At 42.5% G+C, this 20,004-nt stretch overlaps 1 protein-coding gene across 1 annotated transcript in view; it reads right to left on the bottom strand.

Annotated features, from left to right (window-relative positions):
- Nucleotides 1-19,577, bottom strand: part of pcdh9 (protocadherin 9) — a gene marked incomplete at both ends in the record, with an annotated part of 292,102 nt that extends 272,525 nt beyond the window's left edge. Inside the window, one exon of the mRNA XM_083891164.1 lies at nucleotides 16,542-19,577. Coding sequence (XP_083747290.1) covers nucleotides 16,542-19,577 — 3,036 coding nt within the window. The remainder of the gene's footprint in view (nucleotides 1-16,541) is intronic.
- Nucleotides 19,578-20,004: the final 427 nt, after the last annotated feature.

Here is a 20,004-nt window from a genome sequence, read left to right as displayed (position 1 = left end):
TAAGTGCCTTGCTCCAGGCCAGCCCAGTGGTAGTTTCTCTCTCGCGGTCTAATTTATCCTGCCTTTCCAACAATGTACCCAGCAACCCTTTTGGGTCAAAAGTTCACTTATGTATCCTATAGGCCCTTTTCCAACGGTTCGCCGTTGTGTGCTGTTATGTGTCAGTCTGTCTTTGGAAGCAAGAAGGTAAACACGGGTGTAACATTTGCCTCAGGCTTCCACATGGTGTGACCACTGCACCTTCCTTCAGTAAATGAATCTTATACATAGGGTACATTCAAGTGGATGGCCTTTCCTCTCCCCCCTTCAACAACAGCACTTTGTTACGCGCTGCTTGCCTGGAGGATTTTAAAGGTCACAAAGAGTGGTCCTGTTGCACATAAATGCTAATTATGGAGGTCTACTTACATATATTAACTTGTTTTTATGGTCAAAAGCCTCCTAGTTGCTGTGAACTAGCCGATAGAAATCCTCTTTTCTGACAGTGTTTTTCTGCTGCGAGATTTCAGAGTGAACTTTCACCCCCAGAAGACAGAGTCTTGTGATTGGCCAGTACTATCCAGCACATCCGTTCTCAGAAGCGCAGCGCCCCCCTCTGGAACGGCGGATGCACTGCTCCTCATTATCAAAACATTGTTTTAACAGTGTTTAAAAATAGCTTCGTCACGACTCCACGCCGTAGTGCCTTTTATGACTTTAAACCGGAGTCAGACCCAGAGTCAGAAGACACTGTTGCTCGTGAAACACCTCCACAACGGACGTTATTCTTCTTCTGCGGTTCAATGTACGTAACCGGATGTACCCGGACTAGTGCCCGGAGCAGGACGATCGGTTGTTCAAGAGAACCGCTGCTTACGTAACTATTACGGGATTTTCAGTGATCTCGTTGAGCCCCGAGATTACAATAAAACTCAACGTTCTCAGCAATGGCTGAACTGTTTGTTTTGAACCGTCAGGGCTTCATAAACAAGGTAATGACGCAGATACACACCAAAAAAACTGCGATAATAGGAACTTCCGGTCTAGTTCCGCTTTAAGGCTTGAACAACTAAAAAAAAATGAAAACAGCTTCTCATTTGTGTCTCGAGTCGAACACATTGGGGATCTAATCCGGGAAATGCACTCACCTTTCTTTATTCCCCCCCCCCCCCCCCCCCCCAAAAGGGAGGGGAAAAAAAATGACTGACTAGATAATGGTTAAGCGAAGATTACACTAGAGGGAAATGTCTGTGGAATTGGACCATGCTGCCATTAGTGGGAAATATGACAGCATGTGCATCAGTGGCAGAAAACAAGAAAAAAAGGCTCCATCTCCTGGGCCGTCTTCAAAGCAATCTGACGGATGCTGATTTTAATTTAGAGCAATGGACGACTGGAAATACGACAAATTTAAGTTCACAAAACATTCTCTATAAAGCTCGATCAGTCACTCAGTCAAACGTGATATCAAGAGACACAGACGGGGGGTATGTGTTTTAAAATTCTTCCGTCACGCATAAATGCTTTTAATGTAATGTATTCTAACACCAGTGTCATAAAATAAAGCTGCCAACAATCTCTACTTTAACCCTTTGACGTCAGTACTTAGTCGCGAAGGCTGCTGGTACACACCACTTACACATACTCTGCACTGTATTTATTAAAACATAACGCCTTGAACTGTACGCTATACACAGGCAGACCTTTTATTTCTGACAAGCAGGACCAATCAAAGAGACTTGTTTCATCCCGGGCCTTAATCTTTTCCAACACATTTAAGGTCTCTGTGGTGTCGGAGTAGAGAATTCAATATCTTTTTTTTACAAATCTGTGCAGCTGCAGATTTTATTCTAGTGTCGTGTTTTCCCCAAACTCTCTTATCTGCGGATCCACTTTTTTAAAGGTGGCAAACTATCATCACACAAATCACGATATACGTCTTCACAAGAGCAAATCTGTGCATTATGACTTATTTACAGCCATTTCTGTAAACACGTAATACAATTTAGAACTGGTAAATGAATAATTAGATTATGTTTGAATTCATTTCAACTTAATCCTAGATGTTGTCATGTCATGCTTTTCAGACAGTGATGGCAATAGTGATTAAATGTTCTATTTTTTTTTTGTAGACTTTCATTTCATTATTATGGAGCCCCCGAAGTGACATGAAAAAAAAAAAAATTACGATTTTTTTTTTTTTTTTAAATCTCGACTTTGAAACTCGAGATCGAGTTTCCTAAAAATTTTGAAAAAAAAAATTCTCTTTTTTTTTTTCCTCATGTCACTTGGGAGCACCGTACATTATTCCAATATTCCTACATAGTCTAAAAATTTTTTTCTAAATTGGCCTTAAACAATGAACAATTCCCAATCTATATATAGAACAAATTGAATTCAAGCCTCTGTGATTTGCTAACTGGGTCATTTCAAATTGTGATTTGGAATTTGGAACGGTTAATTTGTTAATCCCACTCAACACTCAACTACTGCAGTTTTAAAAGCAATTTCAAGGTACTAGACATTTACACCTAAACTTCCCTTCACTTCCTTACATAATAGCAAACGACACATTTATTATGATTCATTGCTGAGCCTTAAATTAGTTCTCGCTGTATGAAGTTAATGCACCAAATATAATTATTTCTGCCTAACAAATATGACTTGTGCTGCTTGATTAAACCTTGTTTATATTCTGTGCTTAGATGTAAGTGATGTTTGGAATGATAGACTTCACTTTTTGAAGGTTTTTTTTATCAGACTACCTTTATTTACACTCAAGAGCTGAATGCTAAAAATGCTCAAATGTGCGTTTGACCACGTACGGGTCATCAATCCATCACTTGTATTGGCTGATTGTGCAGACAAGTGCGTAACGGCTTCGCATAATGAAAACAAAGGGTTGCTTTGAGACGGGCGGAGGCCAGAATTAGCCCGGTTTTCTCTCCGACGCTGTTCCTATACGTTCCGTCATGTGTTTCGCAATTTACCGATGACAAAGTAACGGGACAACGCGAACCCCGCGGGGGTTTATCACGCTGTCACAAAGACACAGCACGTGCCAATTTTCCTGCGTTTCTCTGCCGAGGCTCTCTGCGAAAACGATCTACGCGGAATTGAATTCATCTGGTCGCTCGTGGGGTTTCCGTTTCAATCTTTTGTGAGAAAAAGACTTTTGTCTTGTCTGCTATCTTCTAATTACTCCCTCATTGGCATGTGTTACATTTTGCCACCAGCATGTTTAATTGAAGAAAAGCTTTGTATAGACACAAAAAAAAAAAAAAAAGACTGACTATCCATATCCACTAACCACTCTACGCATATGAGGTCGTATCCGAGGCCATTTCTGACGACAAAAATATGCTCGTAAAGCAAAAGTAAACCTGTGGCAGTGAAGCGTTTTTTCTGGAGTCTCACCGTCTTAAATTTGGAAACTTGGCCGTGTGTGAGATCGGGAAACACGCCGACAAAATTTCTTGATAAAATATTGAAGGATGACATTCTTGCACTTCCTCCTTTCTTCTGCGCAGGAGAGGCAACGTGATTATACTTCAGGTCAGAAGTCGGGTTTCGAATTCCCAGTCAGTAAGTGCACATGGCTTTTCTGAAAGTGACCGTACGGATGAGGGTCAAACTATAAAGCCTATATTTATTTATTTATTTATCTGCCCACCCCCCCCCCCCCCCCCCCCCCTCCCCCATTCTCCCTCAAATGCAGACTAAGCTCTGCTGTCGGCTTTCAAACGGAGTGGACAGATTAAGCTGAGTTAGGCTCTACTTTTCCACAGATGTGTTGGCGTGGCACTTTGAAATCCACACGCTTCCCCCCCCCCCCCCCCCCCCCCCTTCGCTCTCACTACACACAAAAAAAAAAACTACAGTTAAGAGGTGACACATCTCGACTTCTTCAACTGGAAGGTGGCTGCAGATTAACCACAGAGAACTCGGCTCAAGCGAGAAAGAGGGAATAAATACTGTATTGTGTACATATCAGTGTGCTCAATATGTTCATACATACCCATGAAGCACGACACATTGTTAGTGTTTGTTATGATAGTGATGATGATGATGATGATGGAGATGCAGAAGAGTTTCAATGGGATTTCAACATGCGCGTTTTTAATGTTAATTTGCTGATCAGCCCCACATGAGACAAGTAATTTAAATGTGAATTTTGTCAACAAATCAATATTCATTGGTGAAATTACACGTTGCAGCTGAATATCCCTCACTTTTTCCAATGTGGGCTACTGTAAAGATATGTTGGTCCAAAATGGCTGCCTCATTTTGGGGTATAAACAGCAACAATTCACATTCAATTCAATATAATATTTAAAGGTGCCATATGTAAGAATGTGGCCAAAAACGGCTACTACATTCAAATTCAAAATACAGAGGTCTTTTATGGTTTCGTTTTCTCACGTAACCGGCAACCCGTGGTTTACTCGGCAGCTGAGACTCTACCGACTGCAATGATTGGTAGACAGCGGTAGGTGGCGCCACATGCCAAAACATGATGTCAAAACATAAACATGATTTGCAGTCTGCAAAAAAATGTTTTAATGCAGCTTTTTTGTCTGTACTGTTGTTGTTGGTGAGTTCAGTTTTTTATATGAACATTATTCCTGAGTCTCTGTGACATATTAGGAGGATTTTATGGCCAGTTGCTTTAGATTTATTACATAATGCACCTTTAATTTCAAGCAAATGCAGATAATTTCAACAAAATTGTACACACTGGACCTTTAAGAGCAGTTCACGTTAACCTGGTATATATACTGATTTGTTTTAAAAAGCTAATTTTAATGACACCGAGGAACAGTGTGTGATGATGAGCTTCGGCTCACATCCTGATGAAGTGACTTATCCTCTTGGTCTTTTTTTTATTAAGTCACTTTTTGTATTCACCACACAACAAAGTGTGACACTGACCGACCGACTCTCCCTCTCTCCTTTACTACACTAAACGTCGTGTACCAGTTAAAGTAGAGTAAAGTAAAAGCACTTTAGTGTTTCTGTTTCCCTTTTCCTTTCTTTTCTTCATTTAGCCTTTCTATTGTGGCAGATTTACATTCAAGAGTCCTGGTATTTTATTACATATGTAGGAGGATTTACATCATTTATAAGGATTTAGATAATTTATGTGTGTGTATTATTTATGGCCCGTTTTCAAAGGCAACTGCTATGTAAAACACAGTAGCAGCTTCACAAAGCAGATATATTTGTACCTTAAATACAGATTCCTATGAATTTAAAATATTGGAAATATTTTTGAATTAATGTAAGTAAACTTATCAAAAAATATGTTGCATTAGTTGTGTCAATTTCAAATGGTGTAAAAACGACCTCATTTATCTTTAAAGGTGCCATATGTAAGAATGTGGCCAAAAACGGTTACTACATTCAAATTCAAAATACCGAGGTCTTTTAGGTTTTCGTTTTCTGACGTAACTGGCAACCCGTGGTTGCTCGGCAGCTGAGACTCTACTGACTGCAGTGATTGGTAGATGGCGGTAGGTGGCGCCACATTACGCCAAAACATGATTTCAAAACATAAACATGATTTGCAGTCTGCAAATTAATTTTTTGAATGCAAATGTTTTGTCTGTACTGTTGTTGTTGGTGAGTTTGTTATATGAACATTATTCCTGAGTCTCTGTGACATATTAGGAGGATTTTATGACCAGTTGCTTTAGATTTGTTACATAATGCACCTTTAAACCATTTAGGAGTCAATAGCAAGAGATATATTGAATGATTATGGTTAAATTGCATGTGGAATCTTGTAAAATGGTTTAGTTTCCCCAAACCAAACTGTGTAAACCATAAATTAATTTAAATTTCATTTTGACCGTAAGCAAATTATTACACTGTTCGAGCCTCAGTGACTTTCATTTCAAATAGTGAATTTAAATGCACACCATGGCATTATAATCTGCCCTTACTAACTGGACTAAAACATATCCCAGTTCATACATAGTAGCGTCTGATCACAACACCACAAAAGGAGACCAAACAGACAAATTAAAAAAACAGGAGCAAAATCATCTCTTTCAAACATTTATTATGAAATTATAAAGGTAGAATAGCACTGTTCAAATAAAGCTGTTTTTTTTTTGTTTTTTTCGTAAGACAGAATAGGACTTGCAATCCACTGGATAGTTGGCAGAGTTTATTTCAGATGTAATTAATGTAAAACCCAGCAATGGAAACAACAAAAAGAGAGAAGGAGAGAAAGCAGGGCAAATAAATAAAAAACAAAAGAAAGAAAACAAGTTCATTATTGTTTAACACAGCACATTAGGCAAGATTACCAGGAGTTCAATTTACATGAAACATCGCATATATATATACAGGAAAGATTTATACATCGATGAGGGGTTCACAGAGTCTTTGTGAGCGATGGGGGGCTCGTGTGGCTGAGCAGTCGGCCGTTCGTCACATTTCAAGTCAAGTGTGGCTCTTTGCTCGAGGGTGGATTTTTTGGCTGGCAGTGCCATTATCACAACGATTAGTTTGGACACTGGCACGCGCCGCGGCGAGCCGAGCGGCAGCCTGTTGTGTCACTTGACAACGACAACGAACAAATCTCCCGTTTTGACAAGAGGTTGTCATGTCAGGACGTTGCAGAACCGCTCTGCCCCCGTCTTTTTTGGACACGCCCCCCCCAGTTCTCTCTGATGATAAAGAGGAAGGGAGCGGGGGGGGCGGTGCCGAACACAAAGCGCCCTCATCTGTCACAAATGATCGGAACACAACGGTGATCACACCCTCTGTGATTTAACCATGGATGTGTATTATATGAACTGGATAGAGCACCGCCCCCCCTCTGCCTTGAAGACAATTTTTACACGGTGGCCACTGTGGGTACTGCAACAGAAAAGCCCAAAAAGCAACTTTCCCATTGACCGCAATGGTAAAAGTGTCCACAGGACACCTCGAGACATGGACACAGGCTTTTATAAATCTTTATATGGTAGCGACGCTACAGCGCATGCTCTATGGGCCCCATAACCCGGAAATAAACGTGGAAGTCAAAAAACCTTTTTTTTTGGCATATGCGCTGGGTGAGCAGCTTCATGGGAATGAACGGTAACGAAGGGGCGGAGCTCTATCCAGTTCATATAATACATCCATGGATTTAACATAGCACGTTGCGACACTGACCCCCGATAAAAACGTGGATTGAGAGGTGTTGGGGCTGCAGACGGAGGGGAATGTGGGGTAGGGAGGAGAGGGTGGAGTGAGGATTTGAAAAGTAGAGATGGGTTGCTGGGGGTGGGAAGTCGCAGGTGAGGGATTCAAACAATGACGTAGCATCATAATTTCATCTTTTTGAATATCATATTTCTTTCTTTGTTTTTTTAAAGACAAGCAAGCATTCAAGAAACATTTTCTTCCACCCTCTACTCGTACACTTACGGTAAATCTGAGAGAATTCAGATGCAGTGTTGACACCATCCAGTGTTTTAAAAGCTGCATTTATTTTTTTTTTGTTTTTGTTTTCTGTCGTCGTGGCAGCGTCGGGAAATAAGTCTGAGGCTAGTATGTCAACTTGATTGATTGCCTTAGAGAAAAAATGGGAAAATGCCTTTTGTGGATTAGTGGAAACAAGGAGATGAATTAATTAATGACAGTGCCTGCACAAAAGCCACAATAGCGTTTGGCTTTTTGTGCGCGCAAAACATTCTTTCACAAAACAAACCCCCCCCTCCCCCCTCGTGGAAGATTGTTCATCAATCAGTTTGCTTTGAGGAATTGCAGAAATGGATGATAAACTTGAGATGAATTGGTTGCCAGCCACAAAGTGATGGACAAACAACAAACTGAGGAGAGGGAAAAAAAGAAGAAAAAATCCCATATGCAAACACACACACACACAAAACAAGGCTTTTGATAAATGGTGGTTTTGCCATTTTATCAAAACTGTATTGTATACAGAGTGTGTGGAAGCAGCACAGACACAAAGGACAGGAGAAAATGGTTAAAACAGGAATGAAAATTAATGTAATAATAATAATAATAATAAAAAAAAAATGAATGCTCACAAAAAACCAAATGATATTCCTGGTAATTTGCCATCATCTGTGTTTTGGCAATCAGGCCCCTGCTAGATACAGACACAGACAACAACAACAAAAAAAAAAGACACACACACACACAAAAAAAAAGGCTAAATCAGAAGCACTTCATTTTTTTTTCTCAACAGAGGAAAACATAAATGAACTCCATTCAGCCAGTGTGCCAACGCACGGCTTTTGATTTATTTTGTTGTTCTGTGCAGACAAAACTGGATCCCCCTTGGGGCAATAATCTACTCACAACCACTACCTTAGTATGGGCCCACGATCCATTTCATTTCCTTTTTTACAAACCTAGACACATAGGACATGACACGTATTCTAAAGAAATACAATGTTCTCTGCGGTGAAGAGAAAAACCTGCAAATCTTTCACTGATGATTTAAAGCTTTGATAGAAACTTCCCCCTCGCAGATTTATTGGCTTACTATCTCCTGATAGCTGTGTTTGTTTCGAGGATATGTTACTTTTTTTCCTCTCTCTCAGTGCAATGCAGCAGTCATTAGTCAGTTTGTCTTCTCATCTGCTTAATTATTAAACCGCCGTTGGCAACAGACAAACACAGAGTTTGCTCACCAATGTGGTTAATTAGGCCATTAATAGTTATTTATCCCATTTATACATGTTTTTTTTTTTGTTTTGTTCTCCGTATAAAATGAAAACAAGATGGCGAACCTTATTTTCAAGACCCTTTCTGAACGTCTTCGGTCAAAAAAAAAAAGTGTCACCGACGCGTGGCAGTCGTGAGAGATCATAAACCGTCTCCGGAGGAAGAGGATGAGGGAACGGATGTATGATCACGGTCGGCAACAATCACTGGCCCCTCTCCATCTTCCTCCTTCTCGCGGTGCCAAACTCCGTGTCAGCACGAGCCAGAAGATATTGCAACAGACTTTTCCCCTCAGGTGCAACATTGTCATAGTTCATTAATCTTTCTCAAACTTCTCCCGACCGCCATCAGCCCCCGTACGTACGACTAATCCCCTTATTAATGTGGCAAATGAACCTGCACAAGAAGGACGACTCCCCCAAGGCTTCATAATTACAATGGTCCGTACAAACTCCTGTTTGCATAGGATGTCCATTCATTAAATGAACTGACAAGACATCGCCGAATGCACACCGATAAAGATAAAAAAAAAAGATTCCCTGGTCGTCTTCAAAGGTCTTTCTCATGTCTTTCGCTTTCAACTACATGCTGCATCTTTTTCTGCGACTGATGTACGGTTTTCATTATTGTTGTTGCAGCAGGAGGGAGGGAGGGAACGGAACTGAGATGTAACTCAAGGAAACTGTGAGACAGTTTCGAGCATAAGGCCAACAGAATTAGCTTGGCTAAGTCTGGAAATGTTGTAGATGCCTCCATCTTTCAAGAGAAGAGAAGAGAGGTGACCAATGGACATAGAGCAAATGCATCTGTTACGAAATTGGATAGATATGACGACCGATCTGACCAATGATCGAAAAGTGACGGAAGACGTGTCAACAAACGTGCTCGTTGGCTACTAATCTACTAATGGAGTCAACTTTTGCCTGGCTGCCATGTTGAATGTATACAAATGCTGCTAGGCGTTGCTTCTCTGTCGTCATTGCACCAGGGGGGGTTTGCGATTGGCGTGAGGTTGGCCAAAATGGCGTCCTTGGCGGACATGTCTGCAGGCAGGCTCGACTGGACTCACCCAGGCTACAAGTGCATTGTTTTTGGGGTGTAAATTTGCACTACAGTACAGTAAAACGAAGGAATAATATATATACACACACATATATACGTATATTTAAATAACTTATAACAGCTATTTCCAGCTTAGTATAAATTTAGTATTAGTGTGGTAATAAGGTGATCATTTTACAGTGATACCAGGTAATAGCTTGGTCATGAGGGTTGGTAATTACCATCTTAAATATAAATTATTCTCTCTTACGTCCAACACACTGTTTCCATTGTTATTACAAATCTATTACTATAAAACATAAGATGGTTTGATCTTCAAGGCATAGTTCAGAATTTTGGACATAAGACCTATTTTCCAACTCGACCGGTGTGATGGAGACGTCTGGAGACGTTTTCAAGAAATTTCATTCAGTTCTATCTAGTTGCTGAGTTTGCTGGTGCTATGGCTAGCGCAATGGTAGCTGCTAGCATGGCATTAGAAACACCCATACCGACTCCACAGTGCACCCGAGGCAAATCAATTTCAACGGCAGACTATCGATGTACATCTCCATCACACCGGCTGAGTTGGAAAATAGGTCTTATGTCCAAAATTCCGAACTATCCCTTTAACATCGATTCCCTATAACGAGTTATTATTACCACACTCTTGCCACGTTAGTACTGTACTGAAATGTATATTCACAAAAATCAACCGATATACGATAACGACTCGCTAATCGCTCCAGACTCACTATGCTTGCGAGCAGTCGCTTTGAATGAAATTCCTTGCACTTGAAGGAGCTGTGCGGACACTAGAGCTTAAGACAGGTACTGCAATCCAAATTTGCAAATATTGCAGAGCACTGACCCTCCCCTCTTTCCCAGACTCGAGATTCCCGTGGGTTGCCAGGCAGTTTGAGGGCACTAAAATCCCACCATGAGCTGAAAGAAGCTTCACTTATTCCCCTTTTTTCTACATCATAAACATAACTGAATTTGTGAGTGGCAAATAACATGTTAAATAGATAACTTAGTGGCTGTTCCTTTGTCACGTTTCCTTAGTCTTTGAGGACAAATGATGGTTATTGTATAGCTATTAAGACTTAATACAACAAATTACTCACATACAGCTGCTTTAAAGCTCACATAGAGTGGTCCTGTTGCACATATATGTTAGTTATGGAGGTCTACTTACATACATTAACTTGTTTTTATGGTCAAAAACCTCCTAGTTGCTGTAAGCGAGCCGATAGAAATCGTCTTTTCTGACGCTGTTTCCCCAGCAGCGAGATTTGAGACTCAGCTCTCTCACCAAGAAGACAGAGTCTTGTGATTGGCCAGTACCCGGAAGTGACATATTCAGCACACCCGCTCTCAGAAGCACAGCTCCCCCCTCTGGAACGGTGGATGCACTGCTACTCATTATCAAAACATTGTTTTAACAGTGTTTAAAAATAGCTTCTTCACGACTCCCCGCCGCAGTCCCTTTGATGACTTTGACCCGGAGTCAGAAGAATGTACGCAACCGGATGTGCCCGGACTAGTGCCCGGACTGTTCCAGAGAACCGGTGTTTACGTAACCGGACCGGGGTTTTTTCAGAGATCTCGCTGAGCCCGAGATTACAATAAAACACAGCGTTCTCAGCAGTGGCTGAACTGTTTGTTTAGAACCTTCAGGGCTTCTTTAACAAGGTTATGACGCAGATACACACTAAAAAACAGCGGAAATTGGAACTTCGGGTCTAGGTCCGCTTTAAGGTGTTAAAAAATTTGAAAATGCATGTATCTGCAATGCTGTTTCACAAATGTTTGTGTTTGGTCCAATAGCTGCCAAAGTGGACCGCAGATTGGTGGTTCTGGAATTATTCATTTTTGTCATCAAATGATAGGAAGATGAGCAGTTATTAAACAAAGGAATATATTGCAAACAACCTTGTCGATTCCTAATTTAAAAAATACCTTGCATTGCTTTGTATTGTACCCCGTGAATCTGGCTGCTAAATTATTGTGATTAAGTCAACCCGGGTTGTTTTAAGTGATGCCGTAGCTGTAGTGAAGATGCACAAAAGGGAGCTTTAATAAACTCTGTCCCCTGAGCCGAGGCATGATGTGTGTTTGCAGAAAGAGCACATCACAGCGATGTGGGATAAATTAACCCTGTACAATACACGGCTGCTTTTTTTTAGTGCTTGCCTCTTTTTATGCCAAGCAAGAAAAAAAACAGTGATAACCCACAGCAATTAAGTCTTCTTTTTTTTACACACACTAGGTGCTCGGGTCAACTGAAAGTGCCATATTAGTTCCATAATTGTGTGTTCCGTAACATATACTATATATTACCATAACAGAGTGAGGTTACAAATAAAGAGAAAGGGGCGGGGGGGCACATAATTGTGTATCTGTACAATCTATACTATTATATATATGGGAATAAATTAGCTTCTTTCCTCACATACATTATATAGGATTTACATGGGGGTTAATGTGTAAATTGAGAATGTAAAAAAAAAAAAAAAAAACTGAGAGAGCGTGATGTTCCATCCAGTGTCTCAGTGAAGCAATTTGTCCATAATGTGAGCCTTGGGATGTGATGTAGAGCACACGCTTAATGTGCAGCCACTGGGCTCGTGTTGAGCTATAGCGAAAACCACATCGACGAGAACGACGGCCGAGAGTGAGACTGATGGTGAAGTGGCGAGGATTATGCTTGATTTGCTTAGAAGCTTGTGTTACAATGTGAAAGTAGGACAGTTTTTTTTTTCTTCTTCTTCTTCTTCAGTGTTGTTTACACTCGTGTGCGTCCCTGGAGGGAAAACAATCAGTGTGTGTGGGGGGGGAGGATTACTCCTATTGCTATCAGCAAAGTTTTTGGTTCCTCTATAAAGCTGATTACAGTATAGATCACACGTTTGTGTTGTGATGATGACGCCGTTATCGGGGTACGCTGATTCTCTGTGAAGAAGACGCCTCAGATGTTCTTCACCTCCTCCTCTCTGTGTCCATGTTTTTTATCAATTTCCCGTCCTCACCGATGCTGATTTTGCACAGACGTGAACATAATGACACTTTTTTTTTTCCTCGATTTGTCAATTTTTTAAAAGGGTTTTGACTCAGCTTTTACACACATTTATTCTATATTTCAATTAAATGCGTATTTTGCTTCAGCCGCGAGCTACAGCGCGTGATTGATGACGGTTTGTTTTTCTTCATAAGGCAACAATGCAACGAGTACATTTTTTTTCATTGTATCAGAAAGTGCAGTAAAAAAAAAAAACTGCGTAGGACATCGAATAATATTTTTTTAACTAGTAGTCATTTCAATGTTATTGACTTCTTTGTAATCTCTGTGTATATAAGGAGTCCTTTAATAATGGAGTTCTTATCTTTTCTTTCCAAAGCGCTTCAACTCTGCAGGGAATATGATATGATAATCCCATGATATTACCTTTTGGATAGAGTGTCTGTTTAAGATTTATTCAAAGGTAATTGGTATATGTATATATATATATATATATATATATATATATCCCCTTTTTTTCTTGATTTACAGGGAGTCTTTCATCAGCTTTTAATCAAAAAACACTGGCAGAACTTTAAAAATAAAAGTAACAGAATCTACCGGCTGGCCGTAAAATATTTGTCCATCAATGCTTTACGAAATGGAGATGACGTGAACCTCTCGATACAAACAGTCACACTTAGCCAAAAAAAAGTGAACAAAATAAATAAATAAATAGAAGAAACACTGGTGTTGATAACATAACTCTGCTTTATCCAGTAAATCATGTCTCAGGAGTTATTGATTTCACCACAATCTATAACTGCCACTTAGCCTCAAACATGAGCTGGAATTTTCTATCAGTAACATGTTGTTGTTTTGTTTTCACCACTGTACTATATTTTTTTATGCAACATTTAGAATTTCTGTACAATTATACAATACATTCCCTGAAAACCGGGTGGAAAATGATCGAATAAATATCGAAAAAGGCAACGAGATTGGCGAGAGACGGCCGGAGCTTTACAACGTGGTCGGACATTTGCGGCTGCGACGGTTTTGACACTGCGATAATCAATGTGATTCAGTTCAAGTTGGGATCATCAGTTGTCATCTTTGCATCTAATCGTTTTCATGGAAAAATTTTTTGGGGGAAAACACAGTCGCTCATCTAAAGAGCAATGTTTTTGCGGGTTGTTAAATTCCTGCAGCGCTGCAGAACTTCATCACGATGACGTTTCAACACACACATAGTTGCGTTCTCTTTTGGGTTTAAATATTGTATGCCGATTTTGAGTTTTTGCTGTTTTGTGTTAAATTTAACTGAGGCCAAACACTTGGTTCCCTTGCTTTTGTAAGGTTTACATTTATTAAATAAAACAGTTACGCTTTCTTTTACAGTCCCCTAATTACCATGTATTTACTTGGTAATTACCTAGTAACACAAAAGTGTTACTACCAAGGGTAATAAGAAAGTAAATACAATGAAACTGTTGACAAAATACTGGGCATTTACCTGGTAACTATATAGTAAATTACAGTATGTTATTGTGTAATTACTGCTGTTAATAAGAAGGTATGTACAGCGAAACTATGGCCTAAATACTGGGCATTTACCTGGTAACTATGACCTAAATTCTGGGTATTCACCTGGTTTCTATATGGTAAATTTTACTGTATTATTGGGTTATACACTGGTAATAAGCAGGTACCTACAGTCCCCTAATTACTAGCTATTTACCCAAGGGGTAACCTAACCCTAACCCAAACTATGTGTGTAAGAACATGGTAATTACACGGAAACAAGCTTGGCTTTCTTTTACAGTACAGTTTTACTTTACTTACTGAGTACATTACCGTGCATTTACTTTCTTATTACCATTGGTGATTACCTAGTAACACTTTTGTGTTACCACGAATTTAGCAGGTAAATACCTGGTAATTAGAGGGACCGTAAAAGAAAGCGTTGCCAATAAAACGTCACGAATCAGAACTCGGAGCGTTTGAGAGGAACGAGTGTGACAAAAAAACTAGATACGGACGGCGCGTTATTTTCACATCATCGCTGGCTCCGTCTGCCTGTTTTGTTTGCATCTTTGAATCGTTTGTCAGAATTATCGATCGCCCGATAAATCCCGTGTGTGGAATAGTGTGGGGATGACTGAGCAGAATCAATGGAGTTGTGCTTACAGTATAGTGTCATATCTCATGTGTCCTCCTCCTAAGGGTTGAATCCCCCCCCACCCCCCTCCATTGCCACCATCACCCATTTCAACACCTCCCTCCCTCCATTTCTGTCTCTTACACACATTCACTCTTTCATCAACCACACACACACACACACACACCAACGGCGCCTGGCAAAGTGAATGCCTCTTTTGACTGCTACCTCTCACACAGAAACACATTAAATCCAACCCCAGATGCAGTGACCCGGAGGTGCGCATCGACAGTGTCACCCCCCCCCCAGCCCCCATCACCGTCCCTCCCCCCCCCCCCGTATCCCCACTCTCCCTTCCGGATAGATCTTATCACTCAAATCTCTAACTGCCATTATCAATCTTCCCCCTGTGCAGCCTCTGCATCGTTAGGCGAGAGTATTTCACTAAGAACACCCAACAAAGCGTCCGCTCCTTTTCTTCTCATCCCCTTTTTTGCATTTCTAAGTCCACTGCATGTTGGCACCGTGCCAGTCCCTGCCTGCCATGCAGCACAACACTGCCACCTAAAGGTTCAGTACCACCCACATCAAGCTGACCCACTGACAATGCTCTTGCTCTCTTTTCTCCCTCTCTCTCTCTCTCTCTCTGTATTTTGTCCACATGTGTCCCATTAGACTGGAGCTGTGTGTTGTGTGTCTGTGTGGCGCTTTATTAGCAGGGAGAAAAAAAAAAGGAAAAAATTAATAAGGCTTTGATAAAGAGCAGCATGGATTACGTTGAAATTTGAGGCTCATTATTGGCTAATCCTTTTTGAATTGGATGTGTATCAAGTTTGCAGACAAGCTTCACTCGGCTCGCTGTAGTGTTGCTGTGAGAGGAGGCATTTAATTCGAGCTCAGCCGATGTGGCAAAGCCTACAGTGACATTCACCACAGCAGACTAATTATTGACTGTTGTTATTGCTGCGGGGCAGGTGCTGGAAAAGGTTACAGAGTGTGTGTGTGTGTGTGATCATTGCAATACACAGCCCCCAAAAAAATGAAAAAGAAGAAACAAACATAACGATAAATAAAAAAAAAACATGAATACACTCAGGTTTTATGGGGAGATAAGAAGTAAAAAGTCTGCATAATTTTCCTTTTTGTTTGGATGAATGTTTGCAGCATTTGTCTGCGATAAAAGCAGCAATCTGAGTAGATAGGCGAGAAAAAAATGTTTCTTTCACAGAGAGAGACACTGATTCACACTTAATTTTATGTCGGTACATCTTTTTTTTTTTACCAGTGATCTATCCTGGTTGCTGAACAGACAAAGTATAAGGCAAGGCAAATCACTCACCAGCTTGCATTTTTGTTAAATATGAATTTAAATATATATTTAATGACAAAACACCAGCCGATAATTATTCCACCCCCGCAAATTATTCATGATTGTTGAGTCCATAACAACTCCCATTAATTAGCAACTGTTCAAGTAACTCTTTCTTTTATATTTGGAGAAACAGTAGAACTTGGTGAAGCGGTACGTCTACTGTACTTTTTTTTTTTTTCTTTTGCTGTTCCTTCACAGTAACTTAGAGCAAGTCTCTAATCTAGACTGGCACTTCAGCACTGTGGAACAGGGCAGTTATAGGCAGTACTTATAGACCAGTAAAAGTGCTCTTTTACCTGCTGTCTGGTGAGCATGGGGGCCTTCGTCTTGAACCCTCCCTGGGAGCTGCACTCCGAGGCACTGAAGTGGTCGGAGCTCGTGGACGACCGCTTGGAAAGGGTGTCGCAGCCTCCAACAAATGTGTTATCCAAAGGGAGCTCCTGAATCACGTGATGCTTCTTCACGGAAACCGGCGTGTCGGCTTTGACGTGGAAGGCCGACTGCGGCGAGGCGGACTTGTAGTGTCGGGCCAGGTCGGGACTGTTGGGTTTGAAGGTCGTGGTCGGCGTGGCATTCCAATCGAACCGCCCGATCCCTTGCTCCTCCAGCTCCGTCGGCAAGCTGATGGTTCCGTTAATCGGCTCGTGGGCGGGGTCGTCGGGCTTGTTCCCCTCGATGGTGACAAAGTTGAGCAGGGAGCTTTTCGGAGACTTCCTTTTCTTGCGCTTCTTCTTCTTGTTCTGCTTGTTCTCGGTGTTGGGCGACATCCACTCGGCGCCCTGTTTTTTCCTCTGCGCGGCTTTGAACCTGGACGCGTGGCGGCAGCGCAGCAGCACGGTCACGAAGATGACGATGATCACCACGAACGCGCCGGTGACGAAGGCTATCATTATGGTCAAATAGTCCCCGCTCTGATACGTTTCGCTGCTTTCGCCGATGTTGCGGTCAATCGGGGTCTCCATGGTGCGCCGGATGAGATCGTAAATGAGAGTCGAGTTTCCCACGGTGTCATTGACGTAGAGAAATACCAGCACCAGTGTGTGGAGAGATTTAGGATATCCCAGGTCACTAATATTGACCACTAATCTGTGTAAGCCTATGTCGGTCACTGCAGGTTTTTCCTCCAGAGTAATATTACCAGTGACGGGGTCAATTCTGAACAAACCCTTGTTGTTTCCACTCACTATCGTGTACTTGAGCTCTGCGTTCATCCCCGTGTCCCCGTCCACTGCAAACACTTCCGCTACTACAGATCCCGGGATGGAGGAGAGAGGAACGAGCTTGAAAGACGTGTTTGAGGGGGGGTAGATGACGATGGGGGGGTTGTCGTTCACGTCGATGACATTGATGGTCACCTTGGCGGCCGAGGAGCAAGGAGGCCTGCCACTGTCCACAGCCCTGACATCGAACGTGTAGGAGCTCTGTTGCTCCCTATCAAATGACACGTTAGATTTTATCACCCCGGAGTACGGATCCAGTATAAAGTTCTCATTGTCATTCAGTATGGTGAGTGAAACAGCTGCGTTTTCCCCTGCGTCTGAATCCGTCACGGTTATTACCCCCACGGTGCTGTACTTGGGGAGGTTCTCCGACACGAAGAACTGAAAGTGGTTGTGCGTGAACTTGGGATTGTTGTCGTTTTCGTCCAGCACGGTCACGATAACGGCCGCCTGAGTTTGCAGAGGGGGCGTCCCGTTGTCTCTCGCCGTCACCGTGAAAAGAAACCGGTCCTGGTCCTCGCGGTCGAAAACCCGGGACGCAGTCAGGACGCCCGTTTTGCGATCGAGATCGAAGAACGACGCGTTAGGTCCCAGCTGGTAAACTATCTCCGCGTTTTTCCCGCTGTCCTCGTCCGTGGCGCTGAGCGTCGTGAGGAACAGGTCGCGTTTGTTGTTTTCCATCACAGCCAGCTCAATCACTGGCTGCGTAAAAATAGGCGGGTTGTCGTTCTCGTCCTCCAGCCTCACTCTCACCAACGCAGTCTGATTCAAGCTCGGCTTGCCAGAGTCGGAGGCGACGATTTTAAAGTTGTATTCCTTTGTCCCCTCGTAGTCGAGCAGTGCAGATGTCTCTAACAGATACTGGTTGTCGTACACCGCTTTCAGATGGAAGGGCACGTCCTTCTCGATGAAACAAATGACCTTGCCGTTGATGTCGGTGTCTTTGTCGGAGACTGTGATCAGTGCTATCTTGGTGTTGATGGGATCCTTCTCCGAGAGGAAAACGGTGCCATTAATGGGACTGATTATGTACCTCAGGTCTATATTGGGTGGGTTGTCGTTGACGTCAGTTACGTTGATAGTAAGAGTAGCTCTGGCAGGACTGGAGCTGCCGTCGCTGGCTAAAACAGAGAGCTTGTGGATGGCGGTTTCCTCTCTGTCCAGGGGCCTCTGCACTGTAATTAGGCCAGACGTGGTGTTTAACGCAAAGAGTCTTTTTGTGGCAGGAGACACCTGAGTCCCAAACACGTAACGTATCTCTGCATTCGCTCCTATGTCCGCATCCGTGGCCAGAAGCTGGACGACAGATGTACCGATAGCGGAGTTCTCCGCTATGTGCACCTCTATCTGATTCTCTTTAAACACCGGTTTGTTGTCGTTCACGTCCGTCACTGTAACTTGTAAAATAGCAGTGCTGGATTTCTGCGGATTACCACCGTCCTCCACTTTTATCTTCATCACGTACGTGTCTTTCTGCTCTCTGTCCAGATTCTGCTGCACAATGAGCTGGGGCCACTTCTCCCCCTCAGGCGTTTCCACTATGTCTAAGCCGAAGGCGCTCTGCCCGTTGATCAGCTCGTATTTGTGGACACTGTTGGGGCCGGTGTCTGGATCGGTGGCGGAGGGAATGGCGAAGCGGCTGTTGATGAGCGTGTTCTCCGGGATGGAGATGTTGATCACCGGGGACGGGAACATGGGGGCGTTATCGTTAGTGTCCTTGACGACTATTTTGATCTTAATCAGCCTGAAGTAATCGTTAGGCAGGATGACCACTTCGATTTCAAAGGAGCACTCGCTGTCCTCAAACGAGGGACCGGGACACAACTTCTCTCTGTCGATGCGGTTTGACGTTGTGAATATCTCGCCGGTGCTGCTCAGAACGCGCACCAGAGGGTTGTCCCCCGCTTTGGAGACGAGCCGGTACACGAGATTTGCGCTCGTTCCGGTGGCGGCGTTCGTGTGGGAAATGTTCAGGTCCTTTGGTATGTTCCCAATGAGGACGTTCTCCTGCAGCTCCTCTCTGATGGGGTAGATGAGCTCTTGGGCTATCGAGGGATCGAGCCATATGCAGGCGAGCAGGGTGCCCAACAGGTAATAGTCTTTTAGATCCATGACGGCGTGAATGTGCTCCCAGCCTGCACGGCTCAAGGGTTCGCTGTCTGCGCGCGACCACCGTCGTTACAGGGGGATGCGATGACAGGAATCCTCCACAGAACAAAACCTACGAATACAAAAACAAGAGTTTCTCTTCAGTGACACGGTAATTAAATCTGATTTAACACAGCAGCCAACCACACCATTCACACTCAGCTGATTCAGTGCATTCATATTGTTTTATGTCTGCCATTAAAGCTGCTTTACAAATCATAAAAAGGAAATCGACAAAAACATCACGGCAATCATTCGACCGATTTCCAGCCACATTATTCGGTCACATTTAATCTTTTACGGCTTCAGAACCCTCGTGACCTCAAAACTTCTTATTTATTTTCCACCTAAATTGCTGAGATTGGGAAGCTTTTGCTGATACACAATGAAA

This window comes from Microchirus variegatus, assembly GCF_963457635.1.
Source record: "Microchirus variegatus genome assembly, chromosome: 6".
Taxonomy (NCBI): domain Eukaryota; kingdom Metazoa; phylum Chordata; class Actinopteri; order Pleuronectiformes; family Soleidae; genus Microchirus; species Microchirus variegatus.
Note: the sequence above shows the minus strand (reverse complement) of the source record. Positions and strands in the feature narration are given on the sequence as shown.